The following is a 19,206-nucleotide window of genomic DNA, read 5'->3' on the forward strand; positions in this document are numbered from 1 at the left end:
CTGAGCGCAAGCGACTTACCAAAAAGTTCTGTACTGTTTCCACGATCCCGGAGGAGTCAGGGTTGTCATGTTCAGTGGTTGCCAGAAAACAATTCGCTCCCTGGTAGGTTAAAGGGGCTTACCATGGCACTGGGAGCTAACTGATCTACAGGCCAACATATCCTGTGGGGGTTTGCGGAATCAGTCTTAACACTAAGTCCTTAGTTTATGTTGTCCAAACAATGCGCAGGTCCTACGGATTGGTAGGAACTACATGACTTGGCACCGCTAACATTGGTTACGCTCTTAGTTAAAAGTCAAATCTGAGCAGTTCAATCGCGCTTTCTCAGAGACCCCTAATCAAAATTTAACCAGAGACGTCCGTAGTGAGAAGTGAAACAAATCCGCCTCAGCAGAGTAGGTATACCCTATGTATTGGCTGTAGGTTAAACAAAGCATGGAGTATTAGAGGTTCCCACAGCATGCATTCCATATCTCTATATGATTTTAAGTAAATACTACTGCTGTGACAATGACTGAACAAGCTGTGGACATTGAAGAACAGATAGTTTGACTAAATATTTCAGAAAATTGCAGACAAGCAGTTACCATGAAATTATTACAACATGGCCTCCCGTCAACGGGTGGTGATGTTACCTTCGTGGTAGAGGCGCACAAAGCATTAAGAACGGAGGTATTCTATTTTTGGATTAAGTTCCCGCCTGCAGACGCACACACACAGTTTTTTCATGACTACACTGAAGTTGAACCACCTGATGAGTATTTCCCATACGTGGCCTTAGAAGTACCGTTAACTTACCAAGAGCACATTAATTGGTTTAAAGGCGTCCTACCCCATACCACAGAACACGTAAGACTTGTTCCGGTCAGCACAGAAGGAGCGACTTGGCCGGACTTAGCTTCATATACACTGCATCCAGCCACTGTTGCTTTATCAGCAGCACAAATGCGTACACTCTACAGAGATTTAGTAACAATTTACAGAAATCTTACACAATACGTAATGAGAACATTTATGGTCCAACCTGCAAGGGCTGCTCAGGCTACACAACCACACATGGCCACAACAGGTATTAGCCCACAACCACTGAATGCAATTATGAGAAAGGTTCCCACCAGCTGGGAGCATATCTTGTTCTGGATAGCACAGAAAACAGCACAGCTTGAAGCAGTTTTTCCCCATATGTTTCTGCAAGAAATAACACAGAATACTGACAATTTGCTTTCCAATGGGAATGGCTCCCCCGATAGAAGATTGTGTCACTTGGGGTACAATCTTCACTGCCGTATATACCAGAAAACATGGTACCCCTTCAAAAGCAGTCATACCATATGTACTGAAACAGATTCAGAATGAGTACAGAGTCTTAGATCTGGAGATGAAACTGATTTTCAATTTTGCCCATGTAGCAACCATTATGTTGAGTAACATAAAAGAGGAGGCAGCAGCGGTTGCTAAACGCCTAAGGGAATTCACTCTGGCACAGCAGGAGCGAGAATTGCCTAAGATTATCGAAGATACATATGCTTTGCTTGGTAGAGATAATCTGTGAGCCAGACCTGGGAAACCTATAGTTAAGCGCAGTTCTTTAAAGGATAACTCTAAACAAGCACCTGATTCTTTAAGGAAGAACTGGGATAATAAACAAAAGAAAATACAGTCACGGTGGGTCTCCTCAACAGGAACACACAGAAAGAAAATACAATCTGAGAAACCGTGACAATATTAGAAAATCTGTCAGGTTTCAGGATACTGATACACGTTCATCTCGTTCCTTTCAGGATACATCCGAAAAGCGTTCGGAGAGAGACGGACGATCAGAGTACAGATCAGAAGAGCGAGTCAAGCCAAAGAGGGGGATACATCACACTTCACACTACATTATTAAACAGGAAGACAAACAAAAGACTTCAATACCTCAATTTAAGAAGAAGGTACCAGGGATTAATATTAGAAATGCCCGGCTACTGAGGACTCTGCTTCTGAACAGGGATTGGACAGTGACAATGCTGTACAGCGCGGCAGAAGTCACAATAGCTCACCAGAACCTGATGGATTAACTAGGGGTAGTCATACACGGTGGAAAAACCTGGTACAAGGGTACGTATCTTACATCATTTATACAAAGTAAAGCTCCAAATGGAGGGGGACATAACCAGGCAAGTAAATAGTCTCTTTTGGGAGAACATGACCTAAACCTATGACATTTTTTGGGCCGAAAAGAATTGGCCACCTGAGATCGTAATGGATTGCCCAATGGGAGAGAAAGTTATTTTACCTGCTTTCTCAGACCTTGTACCAGAATCAGTTAAAAATTCATATGTGCAGCCACGTCATCATGAGATCCCATTAAAATCAATTCTTCAACCACAGAGAAAATACCCAATAAAGCACGAAGAAAAGAAACAAGTAAGGGAGCACTTAGATCAACTGGCGTATCGGGGTGTGAATGAGAATTGTACCACACCTATGAATATTCCCTTGTTTCCCATAAAGAAACCTAATACTTCATATCGTCTTGTCTTAGATTACAGACATTTAAATACATCCACACACACATACGCAGTACAAAATGCACATAGTGCTGCACTAATGAATAACATTGTGTGGAAAAAATAAAAAGCAACACTAGACATCTTGAATGGATTTTTCTGACATAATATAGCGCCTGGGAGCAGATATTTAAAGCATTATTGGCGCTAGGCTCTCAACGCCAATTTTTTAGATTACCTCAGCGGTATAAGAATTGCCCCGGGTTGTTTTCAGCCAGGGTCACAGAGTTACTCCAAAATTTTCATGAGGGGGCATTGTCCTATGTAGATGACATCTATCTGAAGGATAATGAATTAATGGAACACTTCTCTAGAGTGAACCACATAATTCTTAGGCTTGCCCACCTGTGATACAAATTTAATTTCAAGAAATCGAAAATTGGCCACCTCAGTGTCCTACTTTTTAGGGTATGAATTGTCAAGTGAAGGCATAAGCTCGACGATAATTTTTAGAAAAACATGCACTGCTCCAACCTCCAACGACTCTGAAAAGACTACAATCCATGTTAGGATTTTTTAATTTTGGCAGGACATGCATTTTGGATTAGGCAGAAAGAGTGAAATCTTTCAACAACTTAATTAGACCTGATTTTTCAGTGCATCATTGGACACAGGAACATACTGATAACCTACGTTCCGTACAAGCGGACATGAGAGCTTCCAAACATTTACACGTGTGTTAACACAACTAACCTGTTGATCTGCATAGTCGCTGGCCTAACTGGGTACACATATATCACGTTCAATGAAGGTGATACCGTCCCTATAGCATACAAATCACATTTGTACACAAACGCCGAAATGTGTTTTGCACTAACTGAAAAAATACACACAGTGGTACAGACTTCTGTAGTTAGTGAGAGAGCACTAGCGCAGGGGAAACACATAATTGTTGTGACTGCGGTATCGACCCTAGAGGCCGCTACAAAGGCAAGCATTCCAATGTGCAAACTCTCTCACTGCAACAGATGTAGATTACAGATTTGATTCTACATTACAAACACAAGCATTCCTGCAGTACGAACAAGAATATCCTCTGCCAAATGAAATAATGCCTCTAGATCAATATGAATGTATCATTTATATCAATTGATGTGCCCAGCCGACCATAGAAACAGGACAACAATATTTCGCGGCATGCGCAATTGAAAAAGGGCGCATGCAGGATGGAAAGTTCCTTCCTGGGAAAACACACGCTCAGTCTCTAGGGGACTGTATGGCACAGATGGTGGTACTAAAAGCTCTGATACTGGCACTACAAAATAAGAATCGTGAATTCTCCACACTCATAGTGTGTGATTCAATTTACTGTGTCCAGTCCTATAACACATATTTACACTATTGGGCCAGAATGGATTTAGGAATTCCAAAGGTTGCACATAAAACACAAGATGCTTTCGGAACAAGTGGCAAAGCTGAAAGAAGGCCTGCCACGGGCTCAGGTTATTCAAACATTGAGTCATCAACGTGTTGGCGTTCACATTGATTTCAATGGCGGATGAAGCCGCCACGACAACAGTAGGCACTGCTGCCAATGCTGCAATCATTTGCTCCAGTACGAGAATAGACAGAACAAGTATGATAGCTGTCAATTCCACGTGCAACAGCTCAGCCCTGCCGAAAGGCTTTCCACTCAAGTACTCCTAAAAGTTAGAAGCACAAAACCTTTCGTATGCTCAGATTCCTGGAGTGGGGGATACAGTAATACCACACACTGATCGCAGATTGGGATAGATACTAGCTGCACACGAGGGTCTGGGTTCAGCACATGCAGAGATCACTACTACAGTTCCACTACTAAAGCAGTGCTATTGGTGGCCAGGTTTTATTAAACAGATCACTGACTTTGTCCTCAAATGCGACTTCTGCCAGCAGATGAAGGGCCCCACCGTTGCACGTCCACCACAAACATCTGTATTGATCTCAGACAAACCTCTTGCGTGTGTGTATTTGGATCACTGCAGTCCCTTACACTCAGATGGGGCTTACAAGCACATCTTAGAGGCAGTAGATTCATGCTCCAGATTCCCGTGGGTATGGCCCTTGCGCTCGGCTGACACTTGAACTGTTATAAAGGATTTGCGAGTCTTTATCGGCACATACGCAATTGGCACACTACATTCCGACCAGGGTTCGGCATTTAGCTCTCGGGCTTACAAAGAAGCTATTGGAAGTTTGGGTATGGCCTTGCGGTACTCCTCCCCCTATCATCCTGAGGGAAATTCTGTAGTTGAGAGGACAAACCGGGACTTAAAGCAATCCTTACCAGCATGGGTATTAGGCTCAGGTGGCAGTTGGGTCAATCACCTATATGGGGTCAAGACAGCACTTAACAACATGCCAAGAAAATCCCTAGGGGGTCGTACACCTTATGAGCTCCTGTTTGTGGTGAGGATGTGGATACCCGACCTCGATATGGTCAGTATGGTGGTGGCTGAAACCCCATTTGACATCAATGATAGTTTACAGGACCTTAAAGAATACAGAGCTTTACAAAGCAACATCCAAGTAAAACGCACTGCCACTGGAGAAGTGAAAACGGTGTCAGCAAGACCTGCATGGGTCCCAGAGATTGGGGACCTGGGCAGAGAGAAAATTGTGGACAAGAAAGACTTGTGCCCATCTTACACCTTTACACTTGTACCTGTTCTAGCTGTCGAAGGTACTAGAACTGTACTTCTTCCGCCACTTGCGGTTGCCGGGACAAAAGGTTTGTCTCAATTGATCTGATCAAATTACACTATATAGCCAATTCACAATAGTAGGCCACATGGGCTCCTGGATAGCTGCCGCACTCCTTTCGCTACTGTAAAGGAACTTCAGTAGGAAGTTTTAATAACAAATGAATACTCCACTTTCTAAAGAGAAGCTGTGAACGACAATGAAATGATGCTTCTCCCTGTTGAAACAACTGAACAATCAACAAGCACAGAAATTTCAATTACAAAAATTGACGACATCTGTGTAAATATGCCACAGACAGAGTCATCTACCAGTTCCACAAAACCTGCTGAGCTACCAAGAATAGACCGGACGGCGTCTGGATACTTTGTGCATTATGATGATTTCTCATCAGATCCAAGTGAACCTGAGCCGCTGCCACTGCATCTCCCATTCAAGCCGAGAGTTTATGCTTTCTATCTTTGGCTAGAAATGACTTACTTCGTTGTACCCTGGATACATCTATGGATTACAATTAGATTACTTTTCCTGGTACTTTGGATTGGTGTAGTAACTGTCGTTTTCCATCTTCTGAATGGACACTTTTTCCCAGAATGCTCCGCAGTACAACTTGTGAACTTGGTTCTTAAACCACATACATCACACAGTGAACTAAGAGACTTGTCCCTAAAGAACATTACAGCGGTTCGAGTTCCTGAAGGAATTGTATGGGACAGGGTATCGTATGATGTATATCATCCTACTGAACTTTTGAAAATTCCTTATTGTTTAAAATTTCATCACCTCTTGTATTTTTTCTGATGATTGGGACACTGAAGCTGTGCATAATTTGCTTTCAGATTTAGAGCCATCAGCTGCATTGCCTAATGACGAATTGTATGATGACACAAGAAATTTTGGAGACATGTTCTTTTACAAGCATTATGGTCACCATGGTTTACATAAAGCTAGTATCCCACGCGCTGTTATAATAACACACAATGGGAACACTCCCAACACCGCCAAGAGGTAGTTCAAAAATTTTTGCACATAAGTTTGCTTATTTTTCAGGTTTTGAAAACTCGTATTACTACAGGCTTGCACCTACACCTGCAGAGAAAAATATGCTAACAAACACCAAGCTGATTTACTCTGCTTCCTATATAGCCAACTGTCTATACAGGGTTTCAACTTTTGGAAAGACATAATAGACACAAAGTCTATCTGTGGAACAAAAGATTGGCAGGTTCAGGGGACAGAGGCCTTATTTAGAGCATGCCTCATACCACATCAAATGATTTTTCTATACAAGACAGTGCAATGAACTTCATGTCTAGGTATAGCAAAATCAAAGGATTTGTACGCACCAGGTATTCCCGCATTCTCATGCTTCGAGAATTGGCAGCACTTTATACTCTTCAGTGAGGATACACTACATACCATGATACGCAATGGTTCTTTCAATTCATCAGTACCCAATTTGAAGGGTTGGTTGGTTTGGCCTATGAACACAAACAGTGTCAATCAGATTCCTGGGTAACACCGAAGGATTTAGGATCAATAGCCCTGATCAGCGATATGTACAAACAGAACACTCGGGGTGGTGACATAATATAGTGTTGGAAAGTTATGCCTAGATTGGTTACAAACCTCAACACTCTGCCAGGTGAAACAACACCTGTATCTTCTTTCTGATGACATGGATCTCTGGGATTTTTTAAAGGACCACAGATTCCACGTCAAAAGCACCTTTTGTACGGAATATACAATGAGCTGCGGAAGATTTCTCAACAGGAAGCTGCTGAGAGATTGCGTGAGATTGATAGGGTTAATTTAGAAAAGGCTTCGGCTGTAGTTGACAACAGTATGATCACTTTATCATCCAGAATTTATTCACTGGGCAACATAGTGTCCTCTGCAATTGACATAATACAGCAAGGCACGTCTATATTACAACATGGACAGTCACAATTAAGGTCAATAGTAATACTGAGCTGGATATTACAAATGTTACGTTCTGGCCACATGTCATGGCGTTACATCAACAGTACAAATCTGTTTTCAGTATACGATCTAACAGAAAGACAGATAACAATGGCACGTAGAGATGCAAAATATACCACGTTGCACATTGAAAAATTAGACCAATTACCTTTCACCGTGGCTGAGATACCATCCACTGACTGGGTAATCCATGGTTACATCACCCTACTGGTCACAACCTTTCAATTCCAATATTGTCTCCAATACCAACAGGTAGGCAGATATGAAGTGCTAAAGGAAGGATATGTGCACAAGTATTAGGAATAACTTTTCAGGTTTAGATGCAGGAATGCAGACACTGATTTTTTTCTTGGTGGCTCCGACTGTAAAGACGCCTTAAGCGGCTCCTTGGTTTGCAAGGACATTTCTCTCCACAGAGCATGCAATGCTTCAAAGACGAACATGTCTTGTTATCTGGAGGGTTCCCCTGCTGCCGTGATTTATCCTGTTTTCAGGCTGCTCTCTAATGGGAGCGATATGATGCTGAATGATCAAGGTTACTGCAGAATGGAATAGAGCATCACTTATCTAGCGACTGTTAATTCCATAGTCACTTGTTCTACACAAGTACTGTTTCCATCTGCCTGCACAGTTGGGGAGGCAGAATTATGGCCTTCAATAAATGTTTCCAACATAAAATTTGATTCCCAAAATGAATGCCATGCTTTTGCAAAAAGATGTAGTAGCCTTAACTTCAGCCAAAGAGACGTTTGATCTCCAGGTTGCAAGGTCCACGTCTGAGATATATACACTACTCCACACTACCTTTCCGCTGCAGTTCGGGGAGACGATCCATTGTATCTTTAAATGGCAGATACGAAAGGAATAGTGCACTTTCTTAAATGTATCTGCTATGGTTCGGTGAGCACCTCTCAGACAATATTCAGAGTTATACCATCTTTCATACACTCCGTGTTGGGAAGCATTTTTGGAGGGCTCCCGCTTGTCCTACTACTTGTGGCCGGAACACTGATTTTATTCTATCTGCTCCACAATGGACATCCCAGTTCAACTCGGAATGGAGACATCACTGCTAGTGCTGCGTTGCTGTGAGCACATGATACACTACTTCGGCACACTTCGACTTCAAGAACTAAATGAGCACTGGTTCTTGTTATTCAGGCCAGTCTGGCTTGCCTGCATACAACCTGCGTTCCGCTGCCTGCTTTGCAGCCACGAAGCGTCCTGGATATATGTCTCTGATCATAATTGGTTGCGCCACCGAATATTGAAGTACTGATGGACCCCTTAAAGGCCCATGCGTATTGCTGTCCCGAGCGTATTCCATTGATGATGAATGCATTCTTAGAGCCACCCTGGGATGCTTCCGCTCCTGGTGATGTGATCAACGCTCTGCGGACAACTTCTGGGACACACTACCCTCAGTGGCTGCTCTGGGAACAGGATGGAATTACCTTTGCTCCATATGCTACGAGATGTGCCCACGGATGTGGGCAACAGTGATGTTGCGTATACCACTCGGAAAACATAAACAATTGGCCTTTTTCCGTGTGGGAACGATTTGGCCTCTTTTTAAAACAAAATGAACCAAAACAGCTTTTTCGTTTTCTAGGCACCATGGCTTTCTGAGTGCTTGGAATCTCAAATAATATATTGCCTTTCAGAATGTTTAATACATATTTTATTGGGAAGCCCGCTTTCAGATACTTTTAAGAGTATTTTTTAATTTCTTTTAAATTATCTGCTGGCTAGTTAGACCGCTTTTTAGATATCGACCCTTAATCTAACGAGTGGGTGTTATATTCCCGAGTTAGACCCATGTAGCGAAGCAGCTTATTTTTTACATTGTCCCCACAAATAACATTTCCAGCTGTGACCTTTTGCACATATTTGCATGCACAACAATGTTGGACTTGTTTCACAAAGCACTGAACATCATGTACAAGTTCTCGTTTCGCCCTACGTACAAATGTCATGAAGTATCTTCATACGCAGGGCAACAGGGCTATCTACATATCCATAACATCTTTAATCTATGCGCACATCGCAAGGCTGCTTTCTAGCATGAAAGATGAGCATCCCGATAGATTAGTAGAGGAGGCACTTCTGCTGACACCGAAGGTCCTCACGTGCTGAGAGATCACCACGCAGCGGTCTGACATCTCGTGAGGGGTGTCCAGTTTGTGACCAAGATGGGGTCCTTCACTCTATCCCATCGGGTAATGGGGTTGGATCGTCCCTTGGGGGGGGAAGAGGGTTCTTGGCTCTACACCTACACACACTCTAGGTAAACTTAGAGTAGGGTTCACATAGTTGGGTGTACGCTTGATTACTGCCTTGTTTTATTTGCCTGCATATATACATTGCTTGAGCACCATGGTAGAACTATATCTGCTATTTACGCTTTTGGGGCTTGTAATCACGTTTATCTGCTTCTGTCTACTAATCCATGCAGCACACGTATTTTATGCACGAATAACATTGGTTCATTGAACATTATAGAAAATGTCTCTCTGTGTATTCTCTGTATATTTCTCTGAGAATAAGTGAGCACAAGTGACTGAGCGAAAAGTTCTGTACTGTTTCCACGATCCCACGTCAGGGTTGTCATGTTCAGTGGTTGCCAGAAAACCATTCGGTCCCTGCCGTTACCGCGGTGAAGGTGTGAATGTAGACCAAATCTGACAATAGAGTACGACCTTCAGAAGTCAGGTAGAAACTAACTCTTCGCAGGACTCTCGAGCTGAAACACCAGGCACACGTACGCACCTTCTAGTTTTTGTGAGATCACGGTATGTCCAACGTGGTGATCCAGCATTATCTAAAAGCTGCTAGACGAGCAGGACGTGTTACATCAAATGAAAGGGAAGGAGACTCCAAGCAAGGAGTGCTACCCGAGCTCACACTGAAAAACAAGGTTTCCGCCATGGCAAGCGCCTGTGCTCCCGTTTCCTGAAACATTGGACTGCCTTGAGGTACCTTAGATTTACTAAACCACGCAGAGCCACGCAAGGGGTGTGGCTTAGTAAATCCCATTTAAGGGCTTGCGTTACCTTAGATTTACTACACCACGCAGAGCCACGCAAGGAGCGTGGCTTAGTAAATCCCACGTACAGGCTTGCGTTACCTTAGTTATAGGCCGATCTCACTTCTTCCAGCATTCTCTAAATTCTTAGAGAAGCATGTTAACTCGCACATCTCGAGTTACCTGGAGCATTATAATCTCCTCTACCCAGTCAGTCGGGTTTCAGAGCTAACTGCAGCACGGAAACAGCCTTGCTTGAAATAACTGAACTAAATAAAGACACGCTAGACAAGAGGGCTGCCCCGATACTGCTGTATTTATCATGGAGGACTACTGGCCCGCCTACGGGATATAGGATTCGAAGGTCTAGCCTTGAAGTGGCGCACCTCATCCATAAATAACAGGAGTCGAGAAGTATGGATGCCCCCAGATGCAGCCGCTATTCGAGAACTCACTGTAGGAGCGCCTCAGGGATCGGCACCGAGTCCCGCATTATTTAAACCATATCTAACTCTCCTAGCTGGTCTGGCAGAAGCTCTGGGGCTGAAAGTAATATCATATGCAGACGACACTCCGCTGCTTTTTACCTGGGGAAAAGAAAAGGAATTTGATGGAAAGGCCATTAAATACTGTCTATCCAATGTGTTCAAATGGTTATCATTCAACCAGCTTGAAGGCATCCCCCGATAAAACTGAGATACTGTTCTTCGGGGACATTTCCCCCGAAATAAGCAGAACACGGTGACCACATGATACTCCTCCCCCAGGCGCACAACAAAAGGTAGTAAAACCTGCGGGAATCAAAACGGAGAGTGCCCTGTCTTTCCAGCCACACATCCAGTTATTGGTGGCTGCTGTTTCGGGATCCTACATTCTCTAGAGAAATGCTTCCCTTTTCTGTCATTAGAGACGAGGAAAACATGGATTCACAAGCTCTGATCACCGGAGGCTTGACTATGGAAATGCTTCTACTTGGGCCTTCCAGACTACTTGCTCAGGTGTTTTCAATTGGTACAAAATGTGTCAGCTAGATTCATTTTTAATGTGGCCCCAAGAACGCGCGAGACTCCTCAGTTGAAGGCAGTGTAGAGAGCCACCCGGGCTCTCCTAAACAATGTATCAGCAGCACACGCACCCCTCGGGGCGGGCTCAGCCCGAGGGGATAAATAAACGGCCAGAAGACCGCTCGGGGTCCTCCCGCCATTAACCAGCTAGCTGTGTGGCGTACCCCATTTCCAGCGCTGCCAAGGCCTTATCCCCGTGGCCCCGCCGCACTACAGGCAGTACACGGGCCGCCTGTCAAAAAGAGGATTCTTTTCAGGACTCTGGCCCTGGCACATAAAGCTGTCTAGGGAAAGGGGCGGAGTATCTGAGAAGGAGGGGGGACACGTGCCTGTGCCCCCCTCAGAGAACTGCGCTCCTCACACAGCTTTTTAGTCGGGGCTCCCAAAATTTGCTGGGCAAGAACAGGGGGGAGATTGTTCTCTTTCCTTGGCCCAAAGACCTGGATTAAACTCTCGAAAGAAGTCCATCCATTTTGGAGCTCCGTTTTCAGGAAAAAAATGAAAACGTGGCTGTTTCAACCACTTTTTCGCAGACGGTAGGTTTGTTTCTTTCACACGGCTAGCGCCGAGACACTCTCTGGAGTATTTGCGCGCTATACAAATGCCTTTTTCATTTCATTTACTAAACCACGCAAGGGGCGTGAGTTAGTACATCTCACTTCAGGGCTTGCGTGACACAATAACTTTAAGGGGCAAATTTACAAGCCCCTTATGCCAGATTTGCGCCGCCGTTGCCTCGCTTTTCTGACGCAGCGGCGGCGCAAAGCCAGCGCCATGCTGCGGGCTATTTACATCGTGACGCATCTAGGGAGACGCGTCATGTTGTAAAGCCCTGCGCCACATGTGGGCGTTCCGGCGTAGGAACGCCTCCGAAAAGTGGCTGAGTGAAACCTGCTTGAAGCAGGCGTAAGGATTGACGCAGCATGTTAGGGATAGGGGCACCCCGAGCCTTGCTGGAGCTGCGTCGCGCTTGCGACGCAACCCTAGCAATGCACCGCCTTTCCGTGGGGGGATGCGACACGCATCTGTCCGTCCGTGCGGCGCATCAGTGGTGGCGCACAGGTGGGCAGATGCGTCGCAACTCTTCTGGCGCATCCCTGCTGATTAGCAGAGATGCGCCAGAAGTAGTAAATCTGCCCCTAAGACCCTAGTATAATGGTACAAAGCAGACACAGGACCTGTAAGTTAAATGTCACTAGTGGACTGCAGTACCTATTGTGCCATCCCCTACAGTGACAGTGGAAACATGACTGCAGGCCTAGTATTGGTAGCCCGGCCGTTGCACTTCCAAGCACATTCAACATGCCAACATAATCCCATTGGACAGGACAGAACCTTCCTTTTAAATAGTTATGTCATTCCTATAGAACGCAAACTTTTGGAAATCGAGCCCGAAGTGTCCAACAGTGACTCTGGGCTCACTGTAAATCTTGTGTTACGGTCCTCGAGGTCTTCTTTGGTGAAATGAAATGTAAATGGGTGAAGCCCTCACAGGGTAAGAAAACTCCGGGGGGAGTGAGGGGGGGGGGGTCCTTACGGCCCCCAACACTAGGCTGAGGGGCAGATAACTCCCCTGTGCCCGCTTTTTGTTTCGGAGGCATCGACTGTTCAATGTTGTCGCTCGTGGGGGCTAAACATATTTTAATAAAGAGAAGACGATACTGTTTAGAAAGCGCCTTCTTCCAAAGATTACCAGGTTTGGGGGGTTTTTCGCCGCCGGAAGCTCACGTTACATACACCAAAATAAGGGCGGCCTTTTCACTTTATATCAGAGACGTTTTAATGCATGGGCAAAGTGGGCTCTGGCCCAGGGCCCCAGCCTTTTAGGGGGCCCCCTGACAGTCAGCTCCTTTCTCCAGAGTTTTGCCCCAATGACCTTGAATATTTCCTAAACATTTTGTTTTAAATTCTGTTTTCCTTTCATATATTTCTTATGTACCTGATGTGTGTGAGTCTAGTACAGCCATTTTGCAGAGAAATTGTGTGTTTATGTTTCATGCAATATATATAAAAAACATTTATTTTAGATCAAAACAAGGCCTAACATATAAGAAATGGGAGGGCGTCATAGAGATTATTTGCAGTAATATTTGTGAGCTGCTGCTGTGTTACAATATTGAAAACACACATAACTATCCCTGAATATTAGATGTAAACACTTTCAGGGCCTTATTTATGAGAAGTGATGCATCGCTGTGTGAAAACAGGGATGCGTCACTTCTTAGTGCGCCCTCGTTGCGACATGATGGATGTGTCATATTTACTGTATGACGCATCATGTCGCAGGAGTTACAGATATGTCAGTATTTCTGACAAATCTGTATGCGCAAAAGTGATGCATTGCTGGGGTGTGTCTGAAAATAGACGCAACTCCAGCAATGTGTTGTTTCACATGGGGCAAGCCCCAAGTGAAAGGGCCTGCATCAGTCTTATGCCTGCTGTGTGGCAGGTGTAAGATATTGACGAAATGGCGTCCTAGAAGTGGCGCACTGAGTTCTCATAGATTTCAATGCGCCACTTCTACGAGGCATTTTGCGGGGCAACACCCACCCTGCATACATTATGCCTGACGCAGGTATAATGCGGTGCAGGGGTTTACAAAGTGAAGCATCTGTGTAGATGCGTCACTTTGTAAATAGGGCGTAACATTGCACATATTTTATGCTGCCGGTGCGTCACAAAAAGTGACGCACCAGCGGCATAAAAGTGAAGCAAAGCCTCATAAATAAGGCGCTTAGACCTAATGAAATGAAATTGTGTATTTAATAAAGCGCGCTGCTACTCAGACTAGAGAGTCCTGGCGCATGACAGTGGGAGGAAAACATGCGTAAAAGACCCATCAGTTATCAAAAAGCCAGGTTTTTAAGTTCTTTCATGAAAGAGAGTAGGTCTGTGGTTAGTCTCAGAGACTCAGGGAGGCTATTCCACAATTTTGGGCCTAGAAAGCCGTGGGATCTGCCTCCAATGCGGGCACTGCATATTTTAGGCATGATGGCCAGGTTGGCATTGGAAACATTTAGGGGTCTAGCTGTTGTGTAGTGATTAACGTGCTTATTTATGTAGCCGGCTCCTAAGCCATTGAAAGCTTTAAAGAAGATGGTCATCGCTTTGAAGCCGATCCGTTCTTTTATGCGGAGAGACTTAAGAATAGGGGTCATACTAGATCTGGGTTTAGGTCTCAGGATGGCTCTGGCCGCCGCGTATTGTACCACTTGTAGGTGCTGGATAAGGGATTTGGGAAGACAGAGGTACAAGCTGTTGACATAGTCAAGCTTTGATGTCACCAGAGTCTGCACCACGATCTTTAGGCTCTCAAGCGGTAACAGTGGCAGGAGTTTTTTTTACCATCCAGAGTATGCCAAAGCAAGTGCCATTTAGATTTTGAATTTGAAAGCACATGGAGAGTGTCTTGTCTATGACAATTCCTACGTTTTTGACTTTCTCCTTTTCAGCGGGCGGGGGCGACAGATCTTTTGGCCACCAAGCGCTCCAGTCAGGCATTTATGGATTACCAAAGAAAACAACTTCAGTTTTGTCAGGATTGCACTTCAGCTGATTGATCTTAAGCCAGTTAAAAAACCTTTGTGAGGCAAGACCTAATCATTGCCCCGTCAAAGTCGGTTCCTTTTTCACACGTAAAAATCAGCTGAGTGTCATCAGCATAGGAAACAATTTTGGCGCCCTCTTCCTCTACCAGAAATGCAAGGGGGATAGATATATATTAAAAAGGGTAGGACTGAGAATGGAGCCCTGAGGGACACCTACATTCACGGCCGGAATTGGGGATGAGAAAGGGGGGTGCCAGATGTCCTGAGATCTATTTGCCAAGAAGGATGACATCCATTGTAAAGGCGGTCCCCCCCCCAGACCGATGTTAGCAAGTCTCTCGGGGAGCCTCTCATGTGGGACCATATCGAAGGCCGCCGACGTATCGATCAGTATCAGAACAGTCTTGCCTCCCTGGTCCAGCTTACCCGTGAGAAATTCAGTCACTTCCAGCAGAGCGGACTCCATACTGTAGTTAGCCCTAAAACCGGATTGGGACTCATGAAGGAGCTTCCCATCTTCAATGTGTTTTTTGAGGGCCTTGTTTACATGCTTCTCTAGTACTCTGGAGAGGGTCGGAAGAAGGGAGATTGGCCTGTAGTTGACAGGGTCCGTCGGTTTGGCGTTAGCCTTTATTATCAGTTGAAGAATCTTAGCATTCTTCCATAATTTCTGCATGTTGCCTGAGGAGAGAGAAGCATTAAAGAGCTGGTTTACTGTGGGGTTTATGGTGGGAGCTAATAGGTTCAAGATATTCCCTGGACATGGGTCAGTAGGAGAGCCAGACTTAATGCTTAGGAGAGGGGTCAGTGACTCTTCAAGCTGAAACTCAGGGAAAGCTAGTAAAGATGTAGGATCCACGAGGTGAAATTTGCTATTAGAACTAAGGTAGAAGGTCAGTTCTTCCTCTGAGATGTTAGTGAAGGCTTGTTGGATCATGGAGATCTTTTTGTGGAAGAATTCAACTATTTACTTAGACCATTCTTCAGTGCATGGCCCTTCCTTTGTGCCGGCTCTCAGGGCAGTAAAGGATTTAACTATGCTAAAGATTTCCTTACTCTTATTTTGGGCATTTTCTATCTTGGTTTGAAAGAGGTTTTTCTTGGCTGCCTTCACGAGAATGTAATGAGCTTTTAAGGTGTCTTTATACACCTTCCTGTCCTCAGGTAGATAGGATTTACGCCATTTCCGTTCAATTGTTCCACAATTTCTGTTGCGAGATCTAAGGGGATCGTTAAACCATGGAGCTGGTGGGGATGACCTCTTTGAGGAGCAGCAAACAACCAGTACCACTGCATCAATGTTGGTTCGGAGCCATGAATCTATTGAGAGGGCGTCCGAGTCGGGGCAGCCAGACAGCTCTGGTGAGGAACGACCGAGGGCGTCTGCTAACATCGGGATGGATATTTTATGGAACGTCCTGTAATTAGAGACCCTCTGCCCTGTGTTAGCTCAAGGGGCTGTGGCAGAGTTGGGAATGACAAATTTTAATAGGAGGTGGTCAGACCAGGTAATGGGAAGAGGTAGGTTTACTGATATGTCAAAGTTGTGAACGATTTGGTCTAGGGTATGGCCCTTCTCATGGGTGGCCAAAGAAACAGATGGAAACATGTTGCAGGCCTGCAGCGCCTCCAACAAGGAAATTGTTTGAGGGTCTTTTCCATTGTCCATATGTATATTGAAATATCCCAGAATGAGGCAGTTGTTGTATTTTAAGGCCAGGGAGGGGGTGGCTATATTAAGCGTAGTAATAATATTTCCAATAGCACTGGGAGGTCTGTAAATCAGAAATCCAGCTATGCTATGATGGGGGGATAAGGTACAGCAGAAGCCTAAGCAGTCTAGTTTTTTATTGTAAATTATGGCAACACCTCCCTCCTTCCCATTCGATCGGTCCCTCCTAAGAATGTAATAACCCGTAGGGATGGCCGAGGTGATAGTAGGGTTGGAGGCTTCAGACAGCCAGGTCTCAGTGAGAAATAAAAGATCAGACTGTTAGTCTAAAAGTAGGCCATAAATGTATGGTTTATGCTTTTGTATAGAGCGACAATTTAAAAGGGTGGCCTTTAAGTCCTCTGTTTTCTTATTGTTTTTACACTTATTGTTGCGTGGGAGGATATTGGGTGCGAGTTTCCTGGGCTGGAGGAGAGTCCAGTTGCACTTATTGCATCGAAAGTCTACCTCCAACCTCGGATCAGCGGCTGTACAGTGACATAATGGTAGCTAAGCAGTTTTTCCCTATTGCAATATAGTGGAAGAAACTCACCGGAGGGGAACTGGGCAGCATGGCCGGCGCCGAACGCCTCCGGGCGCAGACAGGCTTACCTTCGGCGCCAGCGGCGCGCCCGCTGTGCACGTCCACTTAGCACGTCCGTTTGCATCGGGAATATATAGGCTAATGCCTATGATGCAAACTGGATGGCCAACGCAGCTGAGGAAGCGGAAACTGCATAGGCATAAGTGAGGAGCCCGATAGTAGCCCCAGCCCTCCGCACAATCGGCGTATCAGCCGCGGCGTACCAGGACTGGAGGAAAAGCGAGATGCGAATCGAAGCAGCTAAGGAGGTGTAGGCAAACAGAATCAAGTAAAGTGCAAGTGCGCATAGGTAGGAGAAATTATTAAAAAGCACAGAGTAATTCAGCCAGACATATACAATTTAAAAAGTAATAAAAACCTAGTAGCAGGGCAGGAAACCCTGAATCCTACACCTGTAAGCTGCACATGTCCATTTACATCGGGAATATATAGGCTAATGCTTATGATTGGATCGCTAGTGCAGCTGAGGAAGCGGAAACTGCATGGGAAACAGGGGCTCAAATTAGATCATAAATTCAAAGGTGTCCTGAACAGGGGCCCCCAAAATATGTTTGGCCCAGGGCCCCCTAAATCCTTAAGATGTCCCTGCTTTATATACAATGACCCTTAAAATGTGCCCAATAAACGCGAGACTGCCTCGAGCTGTGCAGAGACAATGTTAGGGGGAATCTGCACGGATTCCAAATCTACCCCCGACCACCCCAGGGGAGCAAGGGGCAGAGAAGAGTGGCAGGCTTTGGGGTGACCCCATAACCCCCATATATGAGCACACTCACCGCTCCCGGGCCGGTTTGGGACATGCTGCTCCCTGTGCTTCTCTGCGAGTACGTGTGATCGTGAGCAGAATCAGTGTTCAAGGACCCCAGGCTCGAGGCTGCTGCTAGCGCCCAGAACCCGAGACGCTAGCTCTCGGCACATGCCCGGAGCAAACACCGCTTCCGGCTTTGAGACCGAGTCAGAAACGGAAACTCAGGGACGGCGGGTCCGGCGGTGGACCGGACTCGGAAAGAAATATTCAAAGACTGCAGCCGGCCCGGATCCGGGGACCTCGGCACCGAGGGGCTTCCTCCCGTCTACCTTTTTATATGTATTTATGCACGTTTGAGGACTCTCGGACTCTGTAAAGCTCCTAGAAGCTACTTTTAGCCGGCAAGGAGTCAGCCTGGGCGCACGTGTGACGTGCACGTGCAGAGTGTAATATGCTGATTATTATTGCCAGTGTTCATGGTGGGGAGGGGTCTCGGTTTTAAGGGTATTTTTTTTTAATTTTCCGTCTGTATCTATCCATATTTTTTAAGCAATTTAATCTGTATTTATTGTGGGTTCTGTGAAAGAAATGAAGCTGAAGATAGTCTATTTCCACATTTATTTAACTGATAAATGTGTACTCATTCTTTTTTTTATGGGAGTATATATATATATATATATTTTAAACAAATCAAACAGCGCAGTACAGGTGTGCGCAGGGTCTCCACAGAAACGTAGGGGCATATCAACAACAACCGGCGATAATTATCACTGAGCGCACTTAGCGCTCGGATAATTATCGCCGGCTAGCGCCGATTTTTATCGCTGAGATAGCGTGCTATTAGCAACGCTTATCTCAATAGCGATAAAAATCCTGGTGCTAAGTAGCTAATGTGAGATTATCACTGGAAACCCAGCGATAATCTCACGTTAGCTTGTTGATTGGGACAGACAAACTTAGCCATGATATCCACCCTCCATAGGATATCATGGCTAAGTCAGAAAAATACCAGACGTAAAAAAGCAGCGTTAACCGCGGTTAGCGCTGCTTTTTTTGTCTCTAACAGGGTTAGCGACATTCTTGATAATAGGAGAAATGTCGCTTAGCGACATTTCTCCTATTATTTTACTCTGGAACGCCCCCTTTGCATCTCATTAGAGATGCAAGGGGAAGCGTAGAGTAAAAGGGTGCTAACATGCAAATTTGCGTGTTAGCACCCTGTTGTTGATAGGGTGCTAGTTTTATCTCGCCTTTTTTGGCTTTTAAAGCCAAAAAAAGCAGAGATAAA

The 19,206-nt window shown here is 45.1% G+C and overlaps 1 protein-coding gene across 1 annotated transcript in view; it reads right to left on the reverse strand.

The window, feature by feature from the left end:
- Positions 1-18,096, reverse strand: part of LOC146813466 (uncharacterized) — a 58,103-nt gene extending 40,007 nt beyond the window's left edge. The window contains exon 1 of the mRNA XM_085620234.1: positions 17,947-18,096. Coding sequence (XP_085476360.1) covers positions 17,947-17,970 — 24 coding nt within the window. The 5' untranslated portion in view covers positions 17,971-18,096. The remainder of the gene's footprint in view (positions 1-17,946) is intronic.
- Between the last annotated feature and the right edge of the window lie 1,110 nt (positions 18,097-19,206).

This window comes from Triturus cristatus, chromosome 7 (genome assembly GCF_964204655.1).
Source record: "Triturus cristatus chromosome 7, aTriCri1.1, whole genome shotgun sequence".
NCBI classification, from domain to species: domain Eukaryota; kingdom Metazoa; phylum Chordata; class Amphibia; order Caudata; family Salamandridae; genus Triturus; species Triturus cristatus.